Here is a 16,836-nt window from a genome sequence, read left to right on the forward strand (position 1 = left end):
GCTCAACAGCTAATCCAGGAAGACCTTCTTGTCTCAAGATCCTTTGACTTAATTACATATGCAAAGAGCCTTTTCCCAAATAAGATCCCAGTCGTAGGTTCTAGGCATGAGCCCGAGGACCTGTCTTTTGTGTGGGGCAGGCACCGTTCCATCCACCACGATACTTATGGGTTTGGAGACAGAAGGAGGCTAAAACACAGGCACGTCACCTTAGGTAAGAGCAACACCACCAGGATGATTCGTATAAATCATCAAGGCCAGTCATACAATGGGACACTTATCTGAGATCCCCAAAGAACCACTTCATGCCAAAAAAGAAATGATCATAATAAACAACGTTCAGACAAAGACCTTACGAGCAGACACCAAAGAAGGTCAAATATGTAAGTGTCATATATTTTATAGCTATTAATCTTGACCTCTGTTTTCATGAATTTAACTTTTATTACTTCAGATTGCTTTACTATCTCTTAATCGATTTCCTTTTCTCATGTTAAAATGTAGGAACTTCAGGGCTTCCCTGGTGGCGCAGTGGTTGAGAGTCCGCCTGCCGAGGCAGGGGACACGGGTTCGTGCCCCGGTCCGGGAAGATCCCACTTGCCGCGGCGCGGCTGGGCCCGTGAGCCATGGCCGCTGAGCCTGCGCGTCCGGAGCCTGTGCTCCGCGACGGGAGAGGCCACAACAGTGAGAGGCCCGCGTACCGCAGGAAAAAAAAAAAATGTAGGAACTTCAAAATACTATTTCCTATTAGAGTTTAGGAATCACCTTCATGGAAATTCAACTTTCCTAAGAGCCAACGTCTTTTGCCAAATCCTAATTCTTCTTTCCTTCAAGAGTCTTAATTTTAAAAGCCAATAAAATTAGACACACTTCTGGATTTAATGCTTATCCATCATGTAAATCACTAAAAGAAGTTTAAGAGCAATTCCTAAAACAGGTAACCCCATATAAGGTTTAAAATTTGCTAAAACAAATAACAACGATAAAAAAACACACAACTCACAGCTTCTTTAATTCAAATTCATGCTCATTAGTGAGACCCTGTTAATATTTCATGCACAGCCTCATCCCATTTACTTTAAATTATTTCTGTAATGGAGATTGGAAAATACACCACGCTCCTATGAGTAATGAAAAATTCAAATGTGTTTAGGGAAGATCGTCAGCTATAATTTAAATAATGTTGCTTAAACATTTCGAAAAGGACTTCTGAGCCTCTGCTCCAAATGAGATTCAGAAGCATGGCAGGGTCTCGCAGTCAGAGCAGAACTGTCAGGTGTGTGGGTCTCTGGGGGCAGGAGGCTGGATGTCAGTATCATCTCCAGCAGTAATGATTGTTCTTCCTGTGAGATACGGCATGTTTTTACTCACAGAACTAGGTAAACCAGGCATGGAGGGGCAAGTGATGATAAGAACTCTCTAGCGCATCCATCCGGACAAGAGGAGACTACGAACAAACCCACGAACCCCAAAGCCATTGAGGTCTCCTCTGGGATCAACTTTATCATCAAAGAGCTATTCAGGATTGCTCGTCCTACTGTCCAAAATAGACCCTGCCTGCTGACCTTAAGCCAATTAGCTCTTTGCTGCATCTCCTGATTTATAAAATGCAGAAAGTGCTACTTTCCTTGAAAATGCAATAGCTCAAAATTTAAGTATACAAAGTTACGTCTGATGGTTAGAATGGCATATGGCTTGACATACTGCCACAAATTACACAGGATCTATACTTTAACATGTGAATGAGTCCTCAGGGAGTCCTTGGGCTAAGACTCTTTAGTACATCTCAGTGAAATGAAAGACTTTTATAAAACCACAAAATTGACTCCAATTATGGAAAATCCTGCTTTAAAATATAAAGGTGCTTTTACAGGAAATTTCGTGATTCCACAGGGCTTTAGCTATGTGGCAACTAATCAACTGGCTTTCTCTGCTTTGCTTTATTGCTATCAGAACTCAGTGAAATGATTCCATTCACTCAAAGACTCCGTTGTTTTTCCCAGATTTTCTTAAAACCATTGACATTTTACTAGGTGCTTGTAGAATACTTTTTAAATGCAAACATACAATAATTAGCAAGCAAAATTTTATTCCAAAGCTTGGTACCATTCAGTTTAATGCAATTTTCACTTATTGAACATCTAGTATATCTTCAAGATACAAGACGAACAGACTTACAAGGCGGGTCAGGTATATACCGACTGAAGATAGCTTCCACGAAACTTACAGAAAAATAATTTTCCAAAATCATTAGTTATACCTTACTGTAATTTTTCAACTAAATCCTATGAATTCAATAAATTATTTTTTAAGTATCAAATGATTCATTTATTCATCAAATATTTATTGGTGCATTTTATGTGCCAGATACTCTCCCAGGCACTGGGGATTATCAAAGAATATAGAAACAGAGATACTTGCATAATAAAATGTCCATCAAGAGATTAATGGCTAAAGAAGATATGGTACATATACACAATGGAATATCACTCAGCAATAAGAAAGAATGAAATAATGCCATTTGCAGCAACATGGATGGACCTAGAGATTATCAGACTAAGTGAAGTAAGTCAGACAAAGACAAATACCATATGATATCACATATGTGGAATCTAAAAAAATGACACAAATGAACTTATTTACAAAACAGAAATAGACTCACGGACATAGAAAACAAACTTATGGTTACCGAAGAGGAAAGGGGCGGGGGATAAATTAGGAGACTGGGATTAGCACATTCACACTACTATATATAAAATAAACAACAAGGACCTACTGTACAGCACCAGGAACTATACTCAATATCTTAGAATAACCTATAATTCTGAAAATATATATATATATATTTATGTGTAACTGGATCACTTTGCTGTACACTTGAAACTAACACAACATTGTAAATTAACTGTACCTCAATAAAAAGAATTCTGACACAAAAGCTTTTGAATTGAAAAGTATTCTAACATTTGAATTGAAAAGTAAAATAACATGTTATTTTATTATGCAAGTATCTTTGGTTCTATATTCTTTAGTAAATTCTTAATATAAAGAAAATATAGATTAAAAAATCTGCACATAGGACTAAAAGATTGCTACTGTTATAAAAAAAATGTAAAGGCTAAATCTCTCAACTCTAAAGGATAGTTGATAATTTCTGAGAATATCTATTTATTATATAAAATCATCCACTGACTTCCTCCCCACATCCACTAAGCCATCACATGGCACCGTCCCACCAGACCTTCTCACAAAGGTGTTCCTTGGCCTAAGTGTCCTGTCAAGGCTCACGTCCTGTTGACCCGGACGTCTCTTTTCTCTTCGTTTCTGTGATACTTTTCTTTCCTACTAACATCTTTCTCCCTCTTCTCCATGTGCAATTATACACATTTCCCAAACTATGACTAGGTTTCTAGAAACAGCCAGCCTCCCAGTGTCAAGTATTTTCAGCATCTCATGGGAATTTCCATTAAAAACCTCAAATTCCAAACATCTGAAGTGGAATATCTTTCCTTCCAAACAGCCTCCTTCTCCAGGATTTCCCTTCTTGGTTGGCCTAAAATAACCTCCATCAGTCAACAGGGTGCGGCCCTCGGGGTCATCTCCAGCTGTGTCCCCTCCCTGGCTCCACACATTCAGTCATTCACTCTTCCCTGGGAAGGCCACCACTCTGTCCTGCCGCTCTGGCTCAAACGCAGTCCTTGTTGGAGTGTTTCCATTATCCCCCTTCCTTTCTTCCCAACCTACCTACATCATGTCCTCTGGTTTTCTCACTTCATCCCCCACCCTGTCTAAAAACATCCAATAAGTTAACACTGTCAAGAGGACAAAGTCCTGAGGTGTACATGCATATTTATTCATGATTTCGCCACAAAGAACCTTCCTAGACTTTTCTCCTACCAACCTCCATACACTTGACCAAACGTCTGGTGCCATTTCCCAACTACGATGTGGTTGGAAATGGCGGAGTGTTAGGTTTAGCCTGGTCACTTCCTGTCCTGCAGATGTTGGAAAGTGCGAATATTACTTCTCCCAGACTCCCTTGCAGCTAGGGTCTGCTCGTTCTGCAGCTTCCACCTGTCTGAACTACTGCCCGAGATTTAGAGAGTTGAAGTGGCGGAGGCTGCATTTCTGCTGTGTCTGTGTTTTACCTGGTGAGCACGTCCAGGAGATGTTGGTTTTCTCCGGCACTGAAGGCTCCAGGCTCAGCCACTGACTCTTCCTTGTTGAGTGCCGGGGAATGGGCCTCTTACTGGTTTAGGTGACAGCAGTTACTGGGAGTCAGTACCTGTAGCAGCAGTTTCTCAATCAGGCTGCAGGCTTCCTGATCAAAGACGTGGCCCTAACTACAGAGGGAGCCCTGTCCTGTGGGGTGGTTTTAAGGTCATTTCTGAAAGTTCAACTTAGAGTCCCCCCGACGGTGATTTTCTGCTTGAACAGCTACACGGGATTCTGTCCTTTGCAACCGAATCCAGACAGACGCACGGTCCATTCTTTTTCACAAGCCCTTGTCTTTACTGGGGTGTTCCTGCCTCGCAGTCTCAGGCAGCTCAGCATCCCCCTTAAAGGTCAAGGTCACGTTTTACCTCCTCTTGAAAACATTTCTACACTCTTTTTTGGAGCCAAATAAATTCTTTCTTCTTTGTGCTAACAGAGAATTTTGTTAACATGACTAATATTACTATGAGCAAATTATAGCGGAAGTATTTGTTAACTTTCCTTTTCCTTACTTGACTGTGACACGTTTGAGGGCAAGAAACACGGTTTATTCATCTTTGATCCTCTAGTGCCCTGGGTTTGGCATATAGTAGAGTCTCAGTAAACACTGGCTGAAGTGAACTGAAATACACTGAGAGTGAGAGAGTGACTAGGGATTTCACCCCCTAATAATGGTATTTGTGCTACATCCCAAACAGGGAGGAAAGTCTGGCGGCTACAGATTCAAAAGTGGAAGAATTAACTAGAGATGGAAGCTGGATCGGAGATTAAGTGGGATGTGGATGTGAGCATTAAAAGATGGATAAAATTTGACCCTGTGAAGAAGACAGGGAGGATATTTCCAGCTTGAGTGGGAAGAGGCGTCACGCGTGGCGGGCGGGATCCGCAGGAAAACAGGGAGTGGATGGGAAAAAAGAACCTGAACAGGGGTTTTGCAGAGGAGAGTTGAGGCAGGTAAGCCTTGGAAGAAGTGACAGGGACCACCTCGGAGAAGCCCAATAGGAGGCTGGCCTCAGGACTGTGACATGTTTTAGACAGATAAGAGTCGGTCCTTGAAGGATTTGAAGAAGGAAGCATGTTTTACAAAGCCGGTTAGGCAATGGAGAGGGATCGGAGAGTTGCTTTCTTCCTTAGGTTTAGGAAAAGGAATTTAATACTAACAACTATATTGACGGTAAGTAAACTCAGATGTCCAATGTTTCTTTTGATTTTGAAAATATCCCAAATTTCACAGAAGAGCTCTTGTATTAAATCCAGGTCTCTTTTGCTCGTATTAACTTATAAATATGGAAACATTATGAGAAGAATCATACCGCGTGCTTCCTCACCCACATTCTGAAATGCTAAGTCCTTAGCAGGCTTAGGAAAGAAACATTTTGTGGGTTGTTCACCCAGTTTCAATGATCAAAACTCTAAAATATCAAAACCTTTAAGGCTTGTTCTTAAGACCTTTGGCCCATTAGCGCGTACCATAAATTGCTCAGTTCTCTGAACTCACCCGCCCTGCGTAGTGCATAACGGTGAAAGCTGTGCCTTGGTCTTTGAGGGCGAGGTTCCCGTTCCCATCCTTCATGGGGGAGTAAACTGCATTTGTGTTTGAGGATTCTAGAAGACTGTGTAGCTTTTTGGGAAGACTTGGTTCCATTGACCAAATCATTTGACTTTCTTCATCCAATAAAGAGAGAAATCCAGAAGGCTTCTGAAAGTTAAGAAGAGGAGTTTTTTCCTTCTATTACTCAATTTGCTATCTTTGTTATTGCTCATGCATACCATTTACATCCTCACCACGTTCATACAAGCACTGAGAAAATAAATTAGTCTTTATTATCAATACATGTCTATTTTTGTTCATTGCTGTATCTGCGCCACCTAGCAAACCTCTGATGTCGTGTTGGTTCTCAGTAGTATTTATTGATTAGAGGAATTGAAAATAAATAAGTGCTTTTTAAAGTCATTAAAACACTGGCATTGTTAAAATATATATTCTCACCTTAATAAAAATAAAATTTCCAACTACAGAAAAGTTGTATGTTTTCTTTCTGGTATATAGACCTACCTATATATAGGTAAAAATGCAAGTTTCACCCTATACTTGGTATGTCTTTTCATTTCATTTTGGGCGGTATCAAAGAGGAGTGGCAGCAGAAATATCCAGTGACATTTCCAGTTCATACGGATGAGGTCCCACTATTGAAATAACCATTCCAACGATGAGACCCCAAGGATGATAACCAAAGAGAAATAACTTCATTCTGCTGGCCGCGGTTTAGCAGTCAAGGACATAGCAGCAAGCGAGAAGGGGGGTAGTGGGTACCCAAGGCTTCCCATATACAGGTAAGTATATATTACTGTCAACCCATCTTATAACCTTAAGGAGGTAAACTGTATACTATGTGTGTCATGATGAGGGAGGGCTTTCTGGAGGAAGAGAACTTCTTCTGTACTTAAAACAAGGAATGTTGACAAGTTGGTACCAGAAACAAGAACATTGCACATATTCGGAAAATGAATAAAGTAATTTGTAAATATACATTTATTAAAATAAAGGGTAGAAAATTATATACTATTCTCCTCAATAGCTAAATGGTATCAGTTTTAAACAATGTTCAAGTGTTTTAGAAATATTACTGGTGAATCTATATAAAGCCTTATATTAGTAGATAGAGACTGATGTTCGTGTGATAGATTTTTGTTTTTATGATGGCGATATTGAGGCAAAGATTCTTGCTTTGTAAGGTAGAAACAATAAAGATAAGCATAAACACCTGCAGAAATACTAAGATGATATGTACGTATATATATATATTTTTCTGCCAAGGTTTTCCATATTCAAACTTAGAAATTTGGAGACAAACAAGATTCTGCTGAGTTTGTTTTATGGTCTTGCTAGTCTTAGAGTTACTTTATAAAATATTATTTTTGTACAATGGGTATTTATAACTATGCCAAGAGGAGAGTTTTAGTGACATAACTGCAGCTGAATATTTTTTATAACAAAATGATCTGATACTTGTCTTTTTAATCAATGGGTAATCCTTCAAATGCCCTTTCAGAGAAAGGTCGTGTGCTCCTCAATCAACACTGAAAGATTATAAGTAAATTAGAAATTGCTGAGTCTCCCATAAAGATATCCTCAAAATAAGGCCCCGTAAAAGAAAGTTCTTTCTCTCCAGTATATTTAAATGCATGCATCCTGTAAAGTATCTAATTATATTATGTGAATACCTGGAAAAAAAAATCCAAAACTCCAGTCTGGTTACCAAGAGAATAAGCCGTTTCCATGGTGACTCCCTCTTGTACACATTCTGTTTGCTCCTGTAGGAAAAGCACTTCATTGATATAGTGGTGCATCTTCTCATTGGTCATGTTGACACAGAGCTATTGTGGGGAAAAAGGAAACAATTCACGAGATGATTCGGCATGCAGATCCATGGTTCCAGGACACATTTCAGACCAGTGAAATGCTGACTCAAGAACGGTCAGCACAGTTAGTGTATCTATAGATGCCGCACTACAGTCGTCCCGAGAAGCCAAAGAAAAGAGCTTCACTTGATGCTGTTGACTTCCTACGGTCTGATTACGCAATTGAAGATGAGCACGTTAAAAACAACAAGAAGTATAATTACAGCATTAACTTACAAATTTGGGGTCTAAAATATATTTGAGTATTTAAAAAATGTTTCCAACAGGAATATATATTTGGGCTCTTGTCAACAAATATTATATACATATTTCTTTATCCATTCATCTCTTGATGGACACTTAAGTTGCTTCCATATTTCCATATCTTGGCAATTGTAAACAAAGCTACTATGAACACTGGGATGCAGGTATCTTTCCGAATTAGTGTTTTTGTTTTTTTTTCAGGTATATACCCAGGAGTGCAATTGCAGGGTCACATGGTAGCTCTATTTTTAGTTTTTTGAGAAATCTCCATACTGCTTTCCATGGTAGCTGCACCAATTTACATTCCCACCCACAGTGTGGGAGGGCTCCCTTTTCTCCACACCCCACCAACACTTGTTAACAAATGTGTTATTTCTTACAGTTTTAATTTAACTTAAAAATATCTTAAGATATTAGAAAATAAAATAAAATAACACAAATCTACCCAAGATGAAGTCTTGCTTTCCCCCTGGGCTATTCTCCTATATTCTGCTTTTTTTTTTTAATAACAAAAACCTCAAAAGAGTTGTCTTTTCTTCTCTCAAATTCCTGTCCTCCCCACTATTCAAAACCCGCCAGTACATTTTTGCCATCACTGCTCCACCAGAATGGCTTTTCTAGAAGTCACCAGTGATATGTGCATTCCTAAATCCAGCGTTCAACCCTCCGTGTTCATTTTCCTTGACCTCCCAGTGAAATCTACAGCCGATTCCTCTACTTCCCTGGGGCACCGTCTCCGCTGTCTTCCAGGACATCCACTCTCTTGGTTCCTACCTCACTGGCCACCCCTTGTCCATCTCCTTCTCTGGCTCCATCCTGGAGTGGTCCAGCACTCTGCCCAGCGCCTCCTGTCGCCCATCTCTACACCTACTACCTTTGTGAGCTCAGGAAGTTTCACAGACCATCCTGTTCCCCCAGCTGCACTATGTTATACTAGGTAGAATCCAAAGTCACTTAGAAATATTTAGAATTCTGTAACTCACTGAAAATAATTAAATATGAATAATTTATATAAATCGAAGTTACCAATAAAGCATTTGTAAATGGAAATCAGATCTCATTTGCAAAGGGAACAATATTTAGGATTATGTTTAATGTGAAATGGGATGTATTTATACAAAGTAAATGCCAAAGTTATTGTAAATCGCACAAGACTGGAACAGTCACCCGAAAAAAGAGAGACCGCCCTGGGTTCCTCTCGTCCACGTGCCCAAATTCTTCCCCAGGTCTGGTATCATCACAACACCTGCTAAGTAGGACTCCTCTCAGACATTCCTGTCCCTCTGCTGGGAGCTCATGGCTTCTCTCCTGGACACATAAGAGCAGCCCTTACATTCCAGCTTCCAACCAGCAAGCCAAGTCGCCCCCCATAACCAACACCAGAAATGCCCTAATTCTCCATACAGGTGGTCTAGGCCTGCCCATAAAGGTGTGGCAATTAATAAATTAAGAATAACACACGCATAGTTTTCCACTTTCTCACAGACCTAGCTATTTGGGAGGATGGGAATTCACGAGATTCTAGGGACACAAAGAAATCTTAGAGGGAAATTTTTTCAGAGAAGAAAAGAAGCAACATATTGGAGTGCAGGGCATGGGTCAGCACACAGAGGGAGTTCGTCCTGAGGCTGGAACGGTTTGCTGAGAAGTTCTATTCTTTAGTTCTTGCCGGGACCAGAATTTTTTGAGTAAGTAGAGGCAGCTCAAACACCTTCAGAAACAGGGTGATTGGAGAATAACAGGATTGGAGACGCGGGACTACCCTGATGGAAGAAGAAGCTGGAGGCCTGAAAATGTAGAGGCTCTTATGACCTAATCTAGTCACGTTATTTGGATGATGAACATACATCGATATTTCACTATTAATATAATAAGTGGAGAGTATAGTAGAAATATACCAAATACGATATTTAAATGACATATTTAAATGAGATCTAAATACCATATATTGACACACAAAGAAAAACCAAAATAATTCTTAGCTCCAGGTCAAAAATGATGGCCCAGGGCGACTGCCCTTGTTTCCAATATTTTTTCTTGTTTCTCTGTTTCATAGTAAAAGATGGTTTCTGTAAATCTGGTGATCAGTGAATGTCTGTAGACTGAATGTTTCCCTACTGCATTCTATTACAAAATAAGATCTTCTGTTTAAGAAAATTAACAAGAAAGAGGGAAACTTGTTATCTGTGTCTCCCATTCCCAATTAAATAGCTTGACATAAAACAACCAAAAAAAATGTGTCTGTCCGAATGTCCCCTTGATTGTGCCAGCCCTGGCCAGTGCCTGTCTGCAGCAGGTGGACTGCAGTCTGAGGACCCAGGGAGCTGGGTGTCCAGGGGCCTGGAGGGACCGGTGGTCACTGGGACCTGGTTCCAGCTATTTAGCTATTTAGCAGGTAGGGGAAGGGGAGGGCCCCAGGGGACTTGTGCTTTCCGGTGACTCCTTGCCCCCGCCCTGTCGGGCTTCATTCTTGTATATAATTAACTAAACCCTCCTTTTTTAAACCTGAAAAAAAAGTTAAAAATAAAATAACTATGCCACATTGCTGCTGTCTTGGAAGCTATGTTAAAACCTGAAGACCTTGAGTGAATTTGTTCAAACTTGCAAAATCCCCCTTTTTTTGCATCGTCTCTTCCTCTACCACTCCAGCCACATATCTCTGCAATTTTTAAAATTTTCTTCCTTCTATCTGATTTGGCCAGTGGCTAACCAGAGCTTTTCCCCTCTGCTCCCTGACAACTAGATTTCATGAGATATATGCAAAGCTGAAAGTTCTTTAAATTTAAAACTAAATGTTTCCTAAATAAACTCACACTTTTGTGGATCAATTCCCTGAATATAAAAATATTAAAAATATAGTCACTTCATTTGAGAACATACCATATAGGACATTTAACTTTAAATGCTTGATTGTTAAGGCAAAAAGAGTTTGAATACGGATACAGACCCATAAATTCTGCACATGAGAGCTGGCAAAGGAAGGGCTGGAATTCAGTAATTAAATACCATCTGAAACATATTCCCTTCCTTATACCTGATACAATCTAGCACATTCATCCCCTCACATTGTCCCATCAAAACTGACTGATATCACATGAAAGGATGCTCAGCATCACTAATCATTAGAGAAATGCAAATCAAAACTACAATGAGGTATCACCTCACACCGGTCAGAATGGCCATCATCAAAAAATCTAGAAACAATAAATGCTGGAGAGGGTGTGGAGAAAAGGGAACCCTCTTGCACTGTTGGTGGGAATGTAAATTGATCCAGCCACTATGGAGAACAGTATGGAGGTTCCTTAAAAAACCAAAAATAGAACTACCATACAACCCAGCAATCCCACTACTGGGCAAATACCCTGAGAAAACCATAATTCAAAAAGACACATGCACCCCAATGTTCACTGCAGCTCTATTTACAATAGCCAGGACATGGAAGCAACCTAAGTGTTCATCAACACATGAATGGATAAAGAAGATGTGGCACATACATAAAATGGAATATTACTCAGCCATAAAAAGAAATGAAATTGAGTTATTTGTAGGGGGGTGGATGGACCTAGAGTCTGTCATACAGAGTGAAGTAACTCAGAAAGAGAAAAACAAATACCGTATGCTAACACATACACATAGAAACTAAAAAAAAAAAAAATGGTTCTGAAGAACCTAGGGGCAGGACAGGAATGAAGATGCAGACGTAGAGAATGGACTTGAGGACATGGGGAGGGGGCAGGGTAAGCTGGGAAGAAGTGAGAGAGTGGCATGGACATCTATACACTCCCAAATGTAAAGTAGATGGCTAGTGGGAAGCAGCTGCATAGCACAGGGAGGTCAGCTCAGTGCTTTGTGTCCACCTAGAGGGGTGGGATAGGGAGGGTGGGAAGGAGACGCAAGAGGGAGGAGATGTGGGGATATATGTATACGTATAGCTGATTCACTTTGTTACACAGCAGAAACTAACACAATACTGTAAAGCAATTATACTCCAATAAAGTTGTTAAAAAAAAAAAACTAAGTGATATCAGTAGATCAAGATCTATGTTAATCTTACTTATGGTGTATTAATCTCTAGGAATGATTCTGGAAAGACAAGTCATTTTCTATAAAACTGTGGAATCTGTCCCTAGTAGTAGCCCACTGTGAAAGAATACATGTTCTTGTTGCTGTCATTTTAATCATAAATGAAAAACAGAAATTTCTGAAAATTGTTGTTAGGGTAAAAATGAAAAAATTTTAAAAATATTCTACTTGCTTAAAAATTAATATTTTGAGGTGTTCCTCCCATCTAATAATGTGATAAACTCCTTTAGTCCTGAGATAATTTCTTTACCAAAGATTAAGAAATGCTGTAAAGAAATTTCTTCAATTTGGAGTGAAATATTTACAGTAAATGTACAGAAAATAAATGACTCCATTATGAAATGAAACCACTGGAAAAGATTCTCTTTGATTAGATGATACACACAATTGTAATTTTTCAAACTTTTTGACAGTAAAATATGCACTGAATCATTTAAAACAACACAAATAGATCTTACATCTCAGCGGTTTGATTTAAAAGTAGTTATGGAAAGTGTGGCTAAATGTTATATATTTTGGGAAATAGGTTACTCAAGAAATAAACGGAGAAGCCATGAAAATAACATGATGTCTGTTACTGCAGGAAAAACTAAAAACGTCTGATAAAGGATTCTGAAATAAGACCACCAACGGCTGATTCTCTACTGTAGAAGAAATATCCAAATTATATGACACTTATCTTTCCCCTCATTTTGGGGTGCTCTAATTGAAAATACCTAGGTAGATGTGGATGTCTCAAACACATTAAATATAATAATTATTATAAAATTATTACAAATATAAAATTTTGTAATATTATTATAAAATATATAAAATATTATAAAATATATATTATTATAAATATAATTATTATAAAATATATAAATTATATATGATTTATATAATATATAATTATATATTTATATATAATTAAAATATATAAATATATAATTATATTGTAAAATATAATTCTCTTATCATTTTGCATTCAGAATAGAGCTCAGCTCTGCAGTTACAAAAATTATTTTTGATGACAACTGACTAAATCTTCTTGCTTCTGACTTTATATCTGACCATCTCTGTATATAAACCTGGCTGTAGTGTTTCAGCTGACTCAAGCATTTTTATAATAAAAACTGGACATTTTAATTGGTTTTGTTTCCTAATATTTTACTGAGCTGAATATTGGCTTCACTGAATTGATCCACTGTTTTAGTAAGAATGGTGATGTCAAGTGTGAATGTGGATAAAGCCGCAGTCACGAGAAAGAGCTGGAAAAGGGCTTCTAGTCTTTTTTTTTTTTCTACATTTTTTTTTCTACTTTTTTTCTTTTCCCAGGAAGGAAAGTCTACAGCAGAGTACCAAATTTTGCATAACAAAAAAATGATTTGGCTTGTGCTTCTGAACAGAGCAACTCAGTTGAATGCTTTCCTGGTCAAAATGATTCATAAAACATATAGCTTCCCTCCTGAGTTTTACTTTTTAAGTAAAGCTTTATTTTTAAGCTGCAGTGTCCGGTGGGGCTTGGTGACATGGGCTGATCCTTACAATATATCTGAACCTTTAATTGTACATTGTGTTCTTTGTATTCTGGGGAGAAATAAGAAGTCATTTATTAAAATCCCAAGGAAAAATCCAGCTAGATGTGTACAACTGAGCAGCCTGTGGAGTGATTTTTGACTTGTAGCTTTTTGGACAGGGGTGCTTCCTGAAACTGAAGGTGGACCTGCATTTCTAAGAGAGGCGAGCAAAGCTGGGTGTTAGAGGAAATCACGGGGAACGCGTGGAGTTTGAAGTAGGCTGTTTTTCAAACTCACTTTGAAGCAAGGCGTACATTAAACTTTTTTACTAAAACAGTTTGCTTTTCCCTGCTCTAAACTGTTCAGAGCACTCACTGTTTGAACAAAAGTTAAAATATAAAAGAAGTGCTAATAGCATGAACTTCAGAACTACCAGGAAAGGTAGCTAAGGGGACGAATGCGGACATATCGCCCTGTGGCAGCCACCTTGCTGGCAAGTGGAAAAATACATCCCGCCAACCAAATGGTGGCCAAACTCAGGACAAAAACCTGCACGCTCTTGGTTTATTTTCACTGAGCTGTCTGTGTTGTGTGTGCATATGCGGGTGTGTTTAAACACCATCAGAGAAAGATAGAATGAAAGATTTGTAAGGCAAATTAGTTTATGTATCTGGAAGCATAAATCTCCATCAATAATTGAGTATATCACTGACTTCAATGCAAAACGATCATTCTTTTTACTTTTTAACTCTATCCATCGGAATTATGTTGGGATTTCATTAAATTCCCACGTATTCCTCAGAGGAGACTTGAATGTGGGTAAAAGGTAGGTATTCATAAAGGATAATGAACAGTTATTAAGAGCTGTTTAATTAGCACGTGCCTTCTCTGATTAAAATACATGCTTTGTACATTAGGTGCCATTGCTGAGTGGTTTAATAATAAAAATCATGCACCCTTTGAAAACACTCTTTAGTAACAGACTATCATTGCTTATCCAGATGGCCTATCATTTGTATTAATGACAAAATTAATTTCTTGAGTAAATTTTCACCAACTGTTCTCCCTTTATTTTCATTACTCAGTGAAATTTATCTGAAGCAAAAATATAATAAAGCATGAGGTATGCATCACAGAATTAAAGTGGAGATTAACTGAAGCTCACTCCAGTTGAGACAGAGCTCCAGGCGTTAGACAGGGATTCGAAATCCTACTGAACATTAGAATTCACCGGGAGCTTTTAAAAAAGGCTGATGTCTGGGCCTGACCCCAAACCAATTAAATCAGAGTAGGGCCCAGGCACTGATATATTTTGAAAGCTTCCCAGGTGGATGGCATACACAATCCATTACCTGATTTTCTCATCAGTTTATATATACATACACACACACACATGCATATATCATACAGTTACACATTAAAGGACATTTGTTCCTGTCCAAAATGTCCTTCAGATATCTGGCCGGTAAGACCTTTGGTCCATGCCAAAAGGTCCTTGACATTTGGTCCTGTCCAAAACCTTCTGGCATAGACTAAATATACTCAAGGACATTTTGGATAGGACCAAATGTCAAGGACCTTTTCATGTGACCTAAATGTCCTATGGAAGTTTTGGACAAGACCAAATGTCTGCTAACCCATTTTTATCTGATGGGGCAGGAATGAGGTCAGGTTTCAGATATTCGGTATTTCTCAGATATGTTCAGCAGAACGTTAACTGCATGAGACGTCAATTACTATCGTCTAAAACACAACACAAGAGAAGCCTATTAAACACTAAGCCAAGCCAACAGTATTCTCTGCAGGGGCCCTTTCTGGGGCCTTCATTGTGTCAAGCGCCCTCTGCATCTCCAGCTTGCTCTTTTGAAGAACGTCTCTTTGGGTTTCGAGACTACTGTATATAGTTTCCCCAACCAATCAGTCATTCCTGATTTCAGCACCTTCTCTATAAAATGGCAGGGGTAGGGGTGATGAGGGAAGAGTATGTCTCCGATCTGTTTCAGCCTTAAACTTCTATAGTGTATTTTGCCTTCTTTGAAATTCCTATTATTGTAGAGCCTTTCTTCTCTCCATCCCTGTGTGGGAAAGGACATGTTCCCTTTCTCCCGGCACCGTCTATCTTGACTTGACAGGGATAAAAACCCTGATATTAATCCATAAATACAGGAGCCTGATGGTTGGGGAACGTGGCGTGGAAGGGCTGCTCCCTTGCTGCAGTCCTGTGTCAGGAGCCTCATCCCCAGGTCCCGGGCCCAGGGCACTGTGGGGACCTGCTTCTGCTCTTGCTCGTTTTTTGGTTTTCCAAAACCAAACTACCTTCCACCCCTTTTTGGTATTTTACTGTTTCTTAAAGGAACCAAACACCCTTTCCTCCCCTGGTTTCTCTTTGAGGTTTTTCAAATCAAACTCTGTGCAATAGGTTTTAAGCTAATAGAGGTTACTTCACAGGAATAAAGACGCTGGTTTTACACAGATTTAAAAAAAACACTTTCTCTCTCTCCAGCGTTTCTTTTAGGGATTCTATTACTCAGTGCAACATAGACTCATAAAATAAATCCAATATTCTAATGTGTGTAACTCATGCCTATCATCTCCTTTAACATAAAAACCACCACTGTTCAGGGCTTTGAGGGATTGACTGAAGGGGTCAGCCAACAATAAACCTATTGGCTAATTTTCTTGCCATCTTCCACGTAACAATCTGCTAACGTCAGATTGAAAACTACAAATGCTACTGAAATCATTGTCTTTTTCAAAGAGCTGTCATTATCCAGGATTAAATGCAAAGCCTAGAGATACTGAAAAAAAGCACAGACTGCAGAGCCCTGGTCCTGAGGTGTCAAAGGAAGAAAGAAAATGGCACAAAGAGCACTGATTTGGGACCAGATGGAGTTGCATGTGAATTCGCATGTGGCCCCGCAAAGGCTTCTGGGACGTCCCTTAGCTTTTTGAGAAGGTTGCTGCAGGAGCTACTGATCATACAAGAAAAGCATCTGACTCATAGCAGGGGCTCTAGAAATTGTAGCCACTGGTGATTATTAGCAGAAAACTAAATGGAACCATATTCGTAGTCAGCACATTGGGGGCTTTGCACCTGCACAGCCACTGCTGGAAAGCTGAGCTTCTTCCTGGTTAGTTGTCATTAAAAGAATTCGATTCACTCTTCTCTAAAGTGACCTGATATACATTTTCAAATCCATATATTCTCCTTATTACATTCTGTAACACCTCCTTTTAACCACCCTGGTGCAGGCAGGCCTCAGAGATAGTTCGGGTTTGGTTCCAGACCATGACAACAACAGGAATACGGTAATAAAGCGAGTCACATGCATTTTTTGGTTTTCCAGTGCATATAAACGTTATGTTTACACTA

The 16,836-nt window shown here is 39.2% G+C and overlaps 1 protein-coding gene across 2 annotated transcripts in view; it reads right to left on the reverse strand.

Moving 5' to 3' along the window:
• The window catches only part of MYO16 (myosin XVI), a 531,143-nt gene that overhangs the window by 148,013 nt on the left and 366,294 nt on the right, over positions 1-16,836 (reverse strand). For both annotated transcript variants that reach the window (XM_029210034.1, XM_029210033.1), the window contains exons 22-23: positions 7,441-7,593; positions 5,714-5,914 (exon numbers count right to left, since the gene is read on the reverse strand). In XM_029210034.1, coding sequence (XP_029065867.1) covers positions 5,714-5,914; positions 7,441-7,593 — 354 coding nt within the window. The remainder of the gene's footprint in view (positions 1-5,713; positions 5,915-7,440; positions 7,594-16,836) is intronic.

The sequence above is a fragment of the Monodon monoceros genome, unplaced genomic scaffold (assembly GCF_005190385.1).
Source record: "Monodon monoceros isolate NGI ecotype Baffin Bay Population unplaced genomic scaffold, NGI_Narwhal_1 Super_Scaffold_8, whole genome shotgun sequence".
Classification (NCBI taxonomy): Eukaryota; Metazoa; Chordata; class Mammalia; order Artiodactyla; family Monodontidae; genus Monodon; species Monodon monoceros.